This window comes from Ursus arctos, unplaced genomic scaffold, assembly GCF_023065955.2.
Source record: "Ursus arctos isolate Adak ecotype North America unplaced genomic scaffold, UrsArc2.0 scaffold_20, whole genome shotgun sequence".
Classification (NCBI taxonomy): Eukaryota; Metazoa; Chordata; class Mammalia; order Carnivora; family Ursidae; genus Ursus; species Ursus arctos.
This window is the reverse complement of record NW_026622875.1, coordinates 31,803,494-31,818,815: the sequence shown is the minus strand read 5'-3', so window position 1 is coordinate 31,818,815 and position 15,322 is coordinate 31,803,494. Positions and strand designations below refer to the sequence as shown.

Below are 15,322 nucleotides of genomic sequence, written 5' to 3'. Positions count from 1 at the left end.
GGAAGATATGTGCAGTTACATTCAAAATTGGTTACTTTGGCCTCCATAGCAAAACTGCAGTATAGATTATAGCAGTAAAATAAATGACAGGGTGTGTAGCGTGATCCTCTCCCATCCCAGATTAAGTTGCTTTTCATACTAAATTTTGTGCTCTAATCCTGGTCCTGCCACTTGCCCTCTCTTCTGTACTTGTCTTCCATGCTTATACCTTGTATATCAGTCACTGTTTTCAGAGCAGATCATTTTTTCAAGAAGTTTCTGTCTTGGTTCTTTATACATATATATGCTGCAAGATTTTTTTCTTTTTTGTTTTTTCTTAAGATTTTATTAATTTATTTGAGATAGAGAACACAAGCAGGGAGGAGGGGAGGGGAGAGGAAGAAGCAGGCTCCCTGCTGAGCAGGGAGCCCGATGTGGGACTCGATCCCAGGACCCTGACATCATGACCTGAGCTGAAGGCAGATGCTTAACTGACTGAGCCACCCAGGCACCCCTCTTTTCCTTTTTTGAATAAGGTAGTAGACCAATAGGCAAATGGATGCCTGGACAGTTAAATGTAATTAACTAATTTGGAAACCATAAAATATATAAAACTCTACTAAAATTCTTTTTCTATAAAAACAGATATCAGAGGGGTACCTGGGTGGCTCATTCACTTAAGCATCTGACTCTTGATTTCGGCTCAGGTTATGATCTGAGGGTCCTGAAATCCAGCCCCGTGTAGGGCTCCATGCTCAATAGGGAGTCTGCTTCACTCCCTCTCTCTCTGTCCCTGCCCCTGCTCTTGTGTACTCTCTCTCTCAAATAAATAAATCTTAAAAAAAAAAAAAAAAAAAAAAACCCAGATATTAGAGACTTTGGTGAAAGGAACAGAACAGAACTACAAAATAGCCAGAAAACAATTAACAAAATGGCAGTAAGTACGTATTTATCCGTAATTCCTTTGCTGTAAATAGACTAAATGCTCCGATCAGAAGAGTGGCTGAATGAATAAGAAAACAAGACCCCGGGACTCCTGGGTGGCGCAGTCGTTAAGCATCTGCCTTGGGCTCAGGGCATGATCCCGGTGTTCCGGGATCAAGTCCCACATCAGGCTCCTCCGCTGGGAGCCTGCTTCTTCCTCTCCCACTCCCCCTGCTTGTGTTCCCTCTCTCGCTGGCTGTCTGTCTCTGTCACATAAATAAATAAAAAATCTTTAAAAAAAAAATAGAAAGAAAGAAAACAAGACCCACCTATATGCTGTCTACAGGAGACTCACCTCAGATGTAAGGACACACAATCTGAAAGTGAAGGGATGGAAAAAGATATTCCGTGCAAATGGAAGCCAAAAGAAAGCTGCAATAGCTATATTTATATCAGACAAAATAAACTTTAAAACAAAGATTGTATGTAGTAAGAGATAAAGAAGAACACTGCATAGTGATAAAGGGGTTAATCCAAAAAGAAGGTATGACATTTGTAATATCTATGCATACAACTGACCTAAAGGGAGAAACAGCGCTACAATAATAGTGGATGAAAATAGGGGATTTTAATACACCACTTACATCAATGGATAGATCATCCAGACACAAAATCAATAAGGAAACATTGGCCTTAAATGACACATTAGTCCAGATGAATTTAACAGCTATATTCAGAACACACACACACACACACACACACACACACAAATAGACAGTCTTGAGACCGTGTTAGTCACAGAAAAGCCCTAATGAATTGTCCCCTCTCTGCTAGTGAATTCATGTTTCTAGTGATCTGCTTCTAATGATCTATTCTCCAAGTTCTCTATGAATTTGGGGAGGTATTGCTGGAGAAATACATGTTCTTACCTCCTCTCTTATAACTCCATAAGGACTATTCTTATATTTCTTGAATCTGTCACTTCAATATTATTTATCCTCATTTCAGTGAATTCCACATATATTATAGTTTCCAAGCTGTTCATTTTCATTGTCTGTGTGTCCATCTGCCGTTTGTTGTTGATTCGCAGTGTAGGGTAGGCTGCCTGCTTCCTGCTACAATATAGAGAGGACCTAATTCTCTGCAGTCACCATGTCCAGCCACATGTGTAGGATGCGTATTAGTCCTGGGAAAGCCTTCTGTGCACTGCTCTTCCTACCCAGGTTCTTAGATTTGGGAGCTTGCCCTCTTTGGCCTTCCTTCATCTCCTTTCTTCTTTTGAATTTACTTCTGGTTCTTTCGGAGTCTACTGTTTGTGCCCTGATTACTGTTAATAGTCATTCTATAGGACAAGACAGCGAGGTTCGCTATGAATTTTTAGCTTCCTTTTGGGGAAGGCACAAGACCAAAGACAAACCTAAATGTGGATATAATGGGACTTTTAGATTTTAAAACAAGGAAAACATGTGGGGCAATTAATTCTTTTAACTGAATGTTTGTTGTCTTTTCTTTTTCTAGGATTTTCACTGGCTGACCCGCTCTAATATGTAAATAAAGATGCCAGGGAGTGGTCTTGAGGAGTTTTCTGTCTTGTAAGATGAAATTTTATTTTCCACAGCAAAATTACTAAAATGTTGAAAATTACTGTACAGAGAAAAATAAAAAACATTTCTAAATGACATTTTAGGAACACCTGGGTTGCTCAGTCAGTTAAGTGTCTTCCTTCAGCCCAGGTCATGAACTCAAGGTCCTGGGTTCGAGTTCCACATCAGGCTTCCTGCTCAGCAGGGAGCCTGCTTCTCCCTCTCCCTCTGCTTCTCCCCCTGCTTGTGCTTTCTTTCACCCTCTGTCAAAGAAATAATAAAAAATAAATAAATAAATGACATTTTATAGTAAAGGAATTGACTAAAAACAGAAAAAGTTACAAGTATTCTACCACAGAGATAACCCATTTACAGATGAAAGATGGAAGAGGGGGGCGCCTGGGTGGCACAGCGGTTAAGCGTCCGCCTTCGGCTCAGGGCGTGATCCCGGCGTTACGGGATCAAGCCCCACATCAGGCTCCTCCACTATGAGCCTGCTTCTTCCTCTCCCACTCCCCCTGCTGTGTTCCCTCTCTCGCTGGCTGTCTCTATCTCTGTCAAATAAATAAATAAAATCTTTAAAAAAAAAAAAAAAGAAAGATGGAAGAGGGTTTTATTAAATAATAGCGTTGTAACTGCCTAACTGCTGAGTTACACATCAGTATTCTTTTACATAAATCCATTCTTAAAGTCACATTTTTTAATTTAATTTTTTTAAAAGATTGTATTTATTTATTAGAGAGCACAAGCAGGGGGAGGGGTGGAGGGAGCAGGAGATGCAAACTCCCTGCTGAGCAGGGAGCCCAACATGGGGCTCAATCCCAGGACCCTGAGATCATGACCTGAGCCAAAGGCAGATGCCCCAGAGTCACATTTTGTTAATTAAAGATATATTTATTTATTTTAGAGAGAGAGCGAGAGCACATGCATGAGCAGGAGGAGAGGCAGAGGGAGAGGGAGAACCATCCCAAGCAGACTCCCCTATGAGCGCAGAGCCCGAGGCAGGGTTTGATCTCAAGACCCTGAGATCATGACCTGAACTGAAATCAAGAGTTGGATGTTTAACCAACTGTGCCACCCAGGTGGCCCAAAGTCACACATTTTTAAAAAAACATCTGAGGAAAGAATTCTCAAGGATTTTCTAATGTAGAGGCATGTTCAGTAAGTTGGAGTACATAGGCTATTTCTACTTCATAGTTTATTTGTTGATCACTTTGTACCTTAGACTCCCCAGCACTTAGTGGGCTTGTTCTATACTTTATGAATGGAGTTTTGTTTTGTTTTTCTGAAAAGAACTTACTTAGCCAAAGGAGAAGTCATACCATACCTGAACTAATAATTTCAGGGTATCTTTGGCTTAGTAGACCTTAGCTTATGTGTACTACATTGAGATCAACAGAGTCAACAGGCTTAATATATAAAAAACTCTTAAAAATAAGAAAAATATTAATGTACTAATAGAAAAATGAGCAAAGGTTATGAGTGTATAATTAACAGAAAAAATACAATAAAATGAGTATAAATAAATATGAAGGAATATGAATAAATGTGAATATATAAGTTAGACTGAAAACCCTTTTTTTTGCTTATCCATTTGGCAAAACACTTTTAAAATTATAATTCTCAGTGAGGGTGAGGGTAAAATGAAGACGACACTGCTATGCTATGGTGGAAGTTGAAATTGGTACATTTCCTGAGAATAATTCTAGCAGTGCTTATATTTGGAATCTTAAAAATGTTTATACATGCTAACTTTTGACCCAGTGAGCCAATTTAGAGAATGTGTCCTAAAGAAATAATAAAATAGTTGGTCAAATATTTATGTACAAGGCCATTCAGCATAGTTTAGGAACAATGCTAGTGTTTAATAATAAGACATTAGTTACATATATTAGGATCTGGTGACCCGATAAAATAAAAATTGAAAGAGTATGTGTAAATGGAGGAATAATCACAGTATAATACTAGTGAAAAAGACAAGCTACAGAATGGATGGATACAGGTCAGGGTATATACCTGTACTCTTGCACACATACATTCACAGAAAAAGAAAAGATGGGGACAACAAAACCAAAATTTTAATATAACTTGGTGATGGAATTATAGGTAATTTTTATTTCCTCTATTTTTTCCCTTCTTTTACAAAATTTTAAAATAAAAGTAATTATGTAATTTTTGTTACCAGAAAGAGACATTATTTTAAAAGAATATTAGAAATGGAAAAGTAGGAGGAGGGAGTTAAGATGGCGGAGGAGTAGGGGACCCCTTTTTCAACCGGTCCCCTGAGTCGAGCTGGATAGGTACCAGACCAGCCTAAATAACCACGGAACCAGCCTGAGACGCAGGATGATGCATCTGGATCTCTACAAATGAACATCTCCAGCGCTGAGTATTGAGGTACGAAGAGGGGAGCTGTAAACCGTGCACGGATATCGGAAGATAAACGGAAGGGGGAGGGAGCCGCCGCATTTGGGCGCCGGGAAGCGGCAGCCACCTGCACGGGGGAGTGGGCGGACTCACAGAGGGCACCCGCGAGAGAGCGGACTGAGACCGGTGAGCCGTGAACGCGCGCCACCAGGCATCTCCCGGAACACCGGAATCCCGGTGCGCTCACGGGATCCAGACTGAGACCGGGAACTCCCGGAGCGCGCGCGGGGCGGCTGGCGGCTGGCGGGCCACCTGCACGGGGGAGCGGGCGGACTCGCGGTTGGCACCCGCGAAACAGCAGACTGAGACCCTGAACCGGGTGCGCGCGCCACCAGGCTTCTCCCGAAACTCCGGAATCGAGGTGCGCTCACCGGGCATAGACTGAGACCAGGAGACCCGGGAGCGTGCGGGGCGGCCGGTGGCTGGCGGCATTAGAAACACAAAGGACAGAGACGCGCCGGCCCTGGAAGTGAGGGCAGGGACGCCGAGTTGGTGCGCACATCCCGGGACGCCGCAGGGTTGAGCAGCACCAACAGTAATAGAGTTAAAGTGGCCAGAACATCAGTGGAGAACGGGCCGCAATCCCTCTGTTCTGTGACAATGCAGCCTCTGCTGCTCTGACCCTCAGAAGAGGCATAGCCGGCCGCCAGGGAAAGCCGCCAGAGAACAAAAGCCTGGAAATACCGGCTCAGAGAGTGCCCATCCCCATCCTCCCTCGCAGGGGACACGGAGACTCTAACCAAACAGGGTTGCCTGAGTATCGGCGCGGCAGGCCCCTCCCCCAGAACACAGAAGGCAGGCTGAAAAATCAAGAAGCCCACAACCCGAGGCGCCTGGGTGGCGCAGTCATTGAGCGCCTGTCTCCGGCTTAGGGCGTGATCCCAGCGTTCCGGAAAGGAGTCCCTCATCGGGCTCCTCCGCTGAGAGCCTGCTTCTTCCTCTCTCACTCCCCTGCTTCTGTTCCGTTCTTGCTGACTGTCTGTCTCCCTCTCTCAGATAAGTAAATAAATAAAATCTTTAAAGAAGAAGCCCACATCTCTAAGATCCCTATAAAACAAGGGGCACGGCCTGGGACCCAGTCAATAATTTTGGGCTCTGGACAACCCCGCAACCTCCCCTCATTAGAATGACAAGAAGGAGAAGCCCCCCCCACAGCAAAGAAAAGACAGTGAGTCAGTGGCCTCTGCCACAGAAGTAATGGATATGGATGTAACCAAATTATCAGAAATGGAATTCAGAGTAACAATGGTCAAGATAATGAGTAGACTTGAAAAAAGTATTCAGGAAAATGTTACTGAGAATATAGAATCCCTAAGGGCGGAAATGAGAGCGAATTTGACAGAAATTAAAAATTCTATGAGCCAAATGCAGGCAAAACTAGAGGCTCTGACGGCCAGGGTGACGGAAGCGGAGGAAAGGGTTAGTGAATTGGAGGATGGGTTAATAGAGGAAAAAATAAAAATAGAAGATGGTCTTAAAAAAATCCACGCCCACGAATGTTGGCTACGGGAGATTACTGACTCAACGAAACGATCCAATGTTAGAATCATCGGCATCCCCGAGGGGGTGGAGAAAAACAGAGGTCTAGAAGAGATATTTGAACAAATTGTAGCTGAAAACTTCCCTAATCTAGCAAGGGAAACAAAAATTCGTGTCCAAGAGGCAGAGAGGACCCCTCCCAAGCTCAACCATGACAGACCTACACCACGTCACGTCATAGTGCAATTCGCAAATATGAGATCCAAGGATACAGTATTGAAAGCGGCCAGAGCAAAGAAATTTCTCACGTACCAAGGCAAAGGCATCAGAATTACATCAGACCTGTCTACACAGACCTGGAATGAGAGAAAGAGTTGGGGGAGCATTTTTAAAGCTCTTTCAGAGAAAAACATGCAGCCAAGGATCCTTTATCCAGCAAGGCTGTCATTCAGAATTGATGGAGAAATAAAGACATTTCAGAATCGGCAGTCACTAGCCAATTTGGTAACCACGAAACCAGCCCTACAGGAGGTATTACGGGGGGTTCTATAAAAGTAAAAAGGCCCCAAGAGTGATACAAAACAGAAAGTCACAGCCAATACAAACAAAGACTTTACTGACAACATGGCAGAATTAAAAGCATATCTCTCAGTACTCAGTCTTAACATTAATGGTTTAAATTCTTGCTTTAACGCCACAGGGTTGCAGATTGGATAAAAAGAAATGACCCATCCATTTGCTGTCTACAAGAGACTCATTTCGAACCCAAAGATGCATTCAGACTGAGAGTAAGGGGATGGAGTACCATCTTTCACGCAAATGGACCTCAAAAGAAAGCTGGGGTAGCAATTCTCATATCAGATAAACTGGATTTTAAACTACAGACTATAGTTAGAGATGCAGAAGGGCACTATATTATTCTTAAAGGAAGTATTCAACAAGTGGATATGACAATTATAAATATATATGCCCCCAACAGGGGAGCAGCAAGATACACAAGCCAACTCTTAACCAGAATAAAGAGACATATAGATAAAAATACACTAATAGTAGGGGACCTCAACACTCCACTCTCAGAAATAGACAGAACACCCTGGCAAAAACTAAGCAAAGAATCAAAGGCTTTGAATGCCATACTCGACGAGTTGGACCTCTTAGATATATATAGAACACTACACCCCAGAACCAAAGAATACTCATTCTATTCTAATGCCCATGGAACATTTTCAAGAATAGATCATGTTCTGGGACACAAAACAGGTCTCAGCCGATACCAAAAGATTGAAATTATCCCCCGCATATTCTCAGACCACAACGCTCTGAAATTGGAACTCAACCACAAGGAAAAATTTGGAAGAAACTCAAACACTTGGAGACTAAGAACCATCCTGCTCAGGAATGACTCGATAAACCAGGAAATCAAAAATCAAATTAAACAATTTATGGAGACCGATGAAAATGAAAATACAACAGTCCAAAACCTATGGGATACTGCAAAGGCAGTCCTAAGGGGGAAATACATAGCCATCCAAGCCTCACTCAAAAGAATAGAAAAATCTAAAATGCAGTTTTTATATTCTCACCTCAAGAAGCTGGAACAGCAACAGAGGGACAGGCCTAATCCACGCACAAGGAAGCAGTTGACCAAAATTAAAGCTGAAATCAATCAAGCAGAAACCAGAAGTACAGTAGAGCAGATCAACAGGACTAGAAGCTGGTTCTTGGAGAGAATCAATAAAATTGACAGATCACTGGCAAGACTTATCCAAAAGAAAAGAGAAAGGACCCAGATTATTAAAATTATGAATGAAAAAGGAGAGGTCACGACGAATACCATTGAAATTGGAAGGATTATTAGAAATTTTTATCAACAGCTATATGCCAATAAACTAAGCAATCTGGAAGAAATGGAATCCTTCCTGGAAACCTATAAACTACCAAGATTGAAACAGGAAGAAATTGATTTCTTAAACAGGCCAATTAATTATGAAGAAATTGAGTCAGTGATAAACAACCTTCCAAATAACAAAACTCCAGGCCCGGACGGTTTTCCTGGGGAATTCTACCAAACATTCAAAGAAGAAATAATACCTATTCTCCTAAAGCTATTTCAAAAAATAGAAACAGAAGGAAAGCTACCAAACTCATTCTATGAGGCCAATATTACCTTGATCCCCAAACCAGGCAAAGACCCCCTCAAAAAGGAGAATTACAGACCGATTTCCCTAATGAATATGGACGCCAAAATCCCAACAAGATACTTGCTAATAGAATCCAACAGTTCATTAAAAGGATTATCCACCACGATCAAGTGGGATTCATACCTGGGATGCAAGCGTGGTTCAATATTCGCAAATCAATCAGCGTGATACATCATATCAACAAGAAAAGACTCAAGAACCATATGAGCCTCTCAATCGATGCCGAAAAAGCATTTGACAAAATACAGCATCCTTTCCTGATTAAAACCCTTCAGAGTGTAGGAATAGAAGGTACATTTCTCAATCTCATAAAAGCCATCTATGAAAAGCCTACTGCAAATATTATTCTCAATGGGGAAAAGCTGGAAGCCTTTCCCTTAAGATCAGGAACACGACAAGGATGCCCACTCTCGCCACTATTATTCAACATAGTACTAGAAGTCCTTGCAACAGCAATCAGACGACAAAAAGGGATCAAAGGTATTCAAATCGGCAAAGAAGAAGTCAAAATGTCTCTCTTCGCAGATGACATGATACTCTATATAGAAAACCCAAAAGAAGCCACTCCCAAACTATTAGAAGTTATAGAGCAATTCAGTAACGTGGCAGGATACAAAATCAATGCTCAGAAATCAGTTGCATTTCTGTACACGAATAACGAGAACGAAGAAAGAGAAATTAGGGAATCCATCCCATTTACAATAGCACCAAAAACCATACGTTACCTTGGAATTAACTTAACCAGAGACGTAAAGGACCTTTATTCTAGAAACTATAAATCACTCTTAAAAGACATTGAGGAAGACATAAAAAGATGGAAAGATATTCCATGCTCATGGATCGGAAGAATTAACATAATTAAAATGTCCATGCTACCCAGAGCAATCTACACTTTCAATGCTATCCCGATCAAAATACCGAGAACGTTTTTCAAAGAACTGGAACAAATAGTCCTTAAATTTGTATGGAACCAGAAAAGACCCCGAATCTCCAAGGAACTGTTGAAAAGGAAAAACAAAGCTGGGGGCATCACAATGCCGGGTTTCGAGCTGTACTACAAAGCTGTGATCACAAAGACAGCATGGTACTGGCACAAAAACAGACACATAGACCAATGGAACAGACTAGAGAGCCCAGAAATGGACCCTCGGCTCTTTGGGCAACTAATATTTGATAAAGCAGGAAAAAACATCCGGTGGGAAAAAGACAGTCTCTTCAATAAATGGTGCTGGGAAAATTGGACAGCTACATGCAAAAGAATGAAACTTGACCACTATCTCACACCATACACAAAAATAAACTCCAAATGGATGAAAGACCTCGATGTGAGACAGGAATCCATCAAAATTCTAGAGGAGAACATAGGCAGCAACCTCTACGACATCGGCCAAAGCAACCTTTTTCATGATACATCCCCAAAGGCAAGAGAAACAAAAGATAAAATGAATTTATGGGACTTCATCAAGATTAAAAGTTTCTGCACATCCAAGGAAACAGTCAGAAAAACTAAGAGGCAGCCCACGGAATGGGAGAAGATATTTGCAAATGACACTACAGATAAAGGACTGGTATCCAAGATCTACAAAGAACTTCTCAAACTCAATACACGAGAAACAAATAAACAAATCAAAAAATGGGCAGAAGATATGAACAGACACTTTTCCAATGAAGACATACAAATGGCTAACAGACACATGAAAAAATGTTCAAAATCATTAGCCATCAAGGAAATTCAAATCAAAACCACACTGAGCTACCACCTTACGCCAGTTAGAATGGCAAAAATAGACAAGGCAAGAAACAACAACTGTTGGAGAGGATGTGGAGAAAGGGGATCCCTCCTACATTGTTGGTGGGAATGCAAGTTGGTACAGCCACTCTGGAAAACAGTATGGAGGTCCCTTAAAAAGTTAAAAATTGAGCTACCCTATGATCCAGCCATTGCACTACTGGGTGTTTACCCCAAAGATACAGACATAGTGAAGAGAAGGGCCATATGCACCCCAATGTTCATAGCAGCAATGTCCACAATAGCTAAATCGTGGAAGGACCCGAGATGCCCTGCAACAGATGACTGGATTAAGAAGTTGTGGTCCATATATACAATGGAATATTACTCAGCAATCAGAAAGAATGAGTTCTCAACATTTGCTACAACATGGACGGCACTGGAGGAGATAATGCTTAGTGAAATAAGTCAAGCAGAGAAAGACAACTATCATATGATTTCTCTCATCTATGGAACATAAGAACTAGAATGATCAGTAGGGGAAGAAAGGGATAAAGAAAGGGGGGGTAATCAGAAGGGGGAATGAAACATGAGAGACTATGGACTATGAGAAACAAACTGAGGGCTACAGAGGGGAGGGGGGTGGGGGAATGGGATAGACCGGTGATGGGTAGTAAGGAGGGCACATATTGCATGGTGCACTGGGTGTTATACACAACTAATGGATCATCGAGCCTTACATCGAAAACCGGGGATGTACTGTATGGTGACTAACATAATATAATAAAAAATCATTATTAAAATAAAATAAAAAAAAAAGAAATGGAAAAGTATTTCTTTTCAGGGTCATTCTTGTTTATTATCTGCAATTTTATATGAATTGAAGCACAGGACTTTATCTTAAAGTTCATCAGGTTTGCACCATACACATCAGACTTGTCTCCATTGGCCACTTAGGGGCATAAGTGATTTCTACATAGCAGAGTCCACCTTTGAGATGTCAGTCCAGGAGATAGTTGCAGGGAGCTGTGGTTTTATGCAGCAAGCCCCTGAAATTGGGCCCAGGCAGCAGATACTCTTATCTCAGATTCTGAGATACACACTAGAGAGCCTGGGCTGCGTAAAAGCATAGAGCGTATCAAAAGGAGTGTTGAGAGTGGGTAGCTCCTATAATCCTCATCAGTGTCCTACTCTGCCCACGGATGGTTGCCTCTGGCAGCCAAGTGCAATACAGGATTCTGCTGTAAAAGTAGTGTGGACGCTTTGATGCATATTCATGAATTGAACTATATAAATCTAAATACCAGGTATAATTTGGGAAAAATGCTTGCTCCCTAGCCATAATTAGCTCAAGAGGGAAAAAATGTTAACATGTTAGTAGACTATCCAGCAGAGGTCAGTCTGAGCATATGAAGACCAGATTAATCTAGGAGCCTCTGATGATACTGTCCATTGATGGCTTATTTTGTAAAAGTACTCTTGAAATTAGCCTCCTTTTAACAGTTTTCCCTGGGGCACCAGGGTGGCTTAGTCAGTTAAGTGTCTGATTTCAGCTCAGGTCACACATGATCTCAGGGTCTTGGGATCAAGCCCTCATAGTCTCTGTGCTCAGTGGGGAGTGTGCTTGTCCCTCTCCCTCTGCCCCTCTGCGTGTGCATGCTGTCTTTCTCTCCCAAATAAATAAATTTAATTAATTAAATCTTTAAAACAAAGAATTTTCTCTTAGAAGGATAAGGTATTGAAGAAGCCCCTGTAAGACAATCTATTGGTTGATAGTCAAACTGAACTTTGATAAAACATTTTTGTACCCCTAGTTTGATAATTAACACTTAGGGGTGCCTGGGTGGTTCAGATGGTTGAGTTTCTGACTCTTGGTTTCTGCTCAGGTCATGATCTCAGGGTCATGAGATCAAGCTCTGCATTGGGCTGTGGGCTCAGTGGGGTGTCTGCTTCTCTCCCTCTCCCTCTGCCCCTCTGCTTTTACTTCCCCCTTGGTTTTTTTTTTTTTTTTAAGTTTATTTATTTAGGTAATCTCTACACCCAACATGGGGCTCAAACTCATGACCCTGAGATCAAGAGTCACATGCTCTTCCAACTGAGCCAGCTAGGTGCCCCCGATTTTAGGTCTCTATACATCCACCTGCTCTGCAAGGGTTCACTAAATAATAGTTGAATGAGAATTCATGATGTTAGAAATAGCTCAGTGGATATTTTTCTGTGGTTATTTAACACTTGCGCCTTTGAAGTAGCTCAGCTTATGATGTGAAATGAGTCTATTTTGCTTAGGAAAAAAAGTCTCAATTCTGTTACAAAGAAATAGTAGGACTATTGCACACCAAAGGAAAATGAAAATACGGAATCCAACAATGTTTTTGTTTCTTTACTATTTGCAGGACTCTTGGCTAGGCAATGGGGAAGCAGTGCATTCCTATGAAGTGCCATATGACTGAAACAAATGGAACTTAGAGTGACTAGGGTAGCATTTCATATGAACATATTAAGAAAGCTGGAAACCAGTTAAATTCTGATGGGAATTATGACCGAGAAACCCTGATAAAACGGACTCTGCTAACTGGAAAGTGAAAGGTTACAGAAGAAGTCTGAATCATCTGTTGATTTCTGATTGCATTTGCTGCTGCTAATCTGAATAATGGAGTAATGTGGACGAAGGAAATTGAAGATCCTATTAATTCTTCCCATAGATAAGGTGCAAATAAAAGCATACCTTGCTTGGATTCAGATCTGACAAGCAGTGCTGTCTACACCACTGGTTTTCACTGGATTGCCTTAGATCTTTCCTCCCTTCCAAGGCCTTTTCCAGGAGAGAGGCTAGCCAGTCAGTGAACCCATGGTAAATCCAGGTTGAATGCTTACTCCAATTAGGGAGTAGAGAAAGGCACACCCAGAAACCCCTGGATCTTCAGTTTTAAAGTTTGAAGGAAAACACTTTAAATTTTGATTCAGGCCTGGAAATCTCCATGGAGATGGCATTATCCACAATTTTGTTCTTTGTATCAGTGGTCAGTAGAATGACCTGTGGTCTATGGAATGGTTAGTCTACAGCCACGTGCCTCATGCTCTGGTCCCAGCATGTTCCTGGGAATTGCCCCCCTCCATCCACTGAGGAAGGTGGGCTCAGGAAATCAGATCCAGTTTCACCTTAGTCTGAGTTTTGCTCACATCGTTTCTACTATAGTGCCCTGTGTGCACCCACCAATTTTTGCCATGTGAAATCAGCTATATCCTTCAAGGTCTAATTCAAAAGACATCTCTTCCATGAAAATGCCCTTCCTCCCTGCCCTGTGTGTGCCTCTGTCACTACTCAGAGTGTTCACAGTAAATTCCCATTGCCCTCCCTGACTCAACTGAGTGTCTGTGTACCCACAAGTCACCCACCCCTCCTCTTCTGGTGCCTGTGTCCTCTTGCTCCTGTTTGACAGGCTCTTCTCTCTGTGAGTTCACCCCTGAAGAGTCCACTTCCACATGGCATATAGCAATATAAACATCACAGACATTTTTTTGGAGAGGAGGTGACCCTGGAGGGGTTTATATCACAAAAGCTGCAGCAAACAACCTCCCAACCAGGATGCGCAGTGGATACATGAGCTACCAAGGATCAGAAGCCTACCCCTGATGCCTGGATATTAGATAAGCCCAATGGTTCTTAGAACAGTGTGGGAGAGGCTGGTTGGGGGCCATAGTTTTCACCCTGGCAAAATGGAGGATAAAATTGAGTTGAATTACTAAAAATAAATATTTCTTTCACACTTGGGTGCTTTGAACTGAAATTTATACCCACTACGTTCATAAAACCATTTCATAACACAGTGCCATCCCTGCCTCCCCACCCTTCACCAGCCACTCCAGCTCCCTCCCCACCACCCTACCTATGTTATCATTTTTCAGAATTTCCATGCTTTTCTTCATTTGATTATTTTTGCATATTAACTTCACTAGCACAAAAAAGTCTGGCCAGTTTGAATAATTTCCAAGGGCTCTGGGGTGTAGGGGCAGCCCTGATTATCTGGTGCTGGCTCTGGGGTGATTAGGGCAGGAGGAGAGGGGAGTGTGACAGTCCATACAGACAGTGATAAAGGGGGTGGTTGGGAATGTGGGCTCCAGAATGGTTGGTTTGCATATGAAAGGAGAGTTTTATTTGTTCTCTCTAGGAGTTAGCTAACCTGGGAGGGTTAGTCCCCCCAGGGTCAGCAAGGCTTCTGGTGTCAAAGCATCAGAATTACAGAAAATAAAAAGGCACAGTTAATACAGAGTGGCATCAAAGGAATATATGAAATACTCATTCATATGTTATTTGGAGAATTGAATTTTAAAGTATTGTTTCTATTCAATGCTAAGGTATCTTTGAATTTTTGAAAATGGTTTTTTTGTCCCTCAGTTGAGTTTTAAAGTTTTCATCATATTAGCCCTGCACAATTTTTGTTAATTTTTTCCTAGACATGAATGTGTTTTGTGCTATTGTATATTCTTCTACTATATTTATAGTTAGCTATTGTTTGCATATTTTGTGTATTAATTTCATACCTTAATGAAAATTCTCTTAAACCTCTTCTTCCTTTCATAGAGAACTAACCAAAGGTTACCAGAGGGGAAGGAGGGGGAGGGGTGAAATAGGGGATGGGGATTAAGGAGAGAACTTGTCCTGATGAGCACCAGGTGTTGTATGGAATTGTTAAATCACTATATGGTACGCCTGAAACTAATATAACACTGTATGTTAACGAATTAAAATACAAACTTAAAAAATAATAATTAATTTAGAAAAGAAACACCTCTTCTTCCTTTCTTTTATCTGGTGGCCTTTTTCCGGTACTTCCAGAGCAATGCTAAATGATACTGGGGACTCTGGGCATCCACCACTTTTGTTCTAGTGTTTTAGAATCAGCATATATATGGTTTATCTGCTTTCTTCTTCCAGGAGGGGTTCAAAAGATGACAAGAAAATCTCCATACAAAGAGTTACTGAAGCTGCAGGGTTTGAA

General features: G+C 41.6%; 1 protein-coding gene across 5 annotated transcripts in view; it reads left to right on the top strand.

Moving 5' to 3' along the window:
* HACL1 (2-hydroxyacyl-CoA lyase 1) overlaps nt 1-13,057 on the top strand; it is a 43,553-nt gene extending 30,496 nt beyond the window's left edge. For 3 of the 5 annotated variants that reach the window (XR_008960599.1, XR_008960600.1, XR_008960602.1), the window contains 2 exons: nt 2,422-4,883; nt 12,716-13,057. Coding sequence is in view for 1 of the 5 variants with exons in the window: in XM_026496971.4 (XP_026352756.2) it covers nt 2,422-2,454 (33 nt within the window). In the remaining 4 variants the exon portion in view is untranslated. The remainder of the gene's footprint in view (nt 1-2,421; nt 4,884-12,715) is intronic. The other 2 variants (XR_008960601.1, XM_026496971.4) reach the window with 1 other exon arrangement.
* The last annotated feature ends 2,265 nt before the right edge of the window (nt 13,058-15,322 follow it).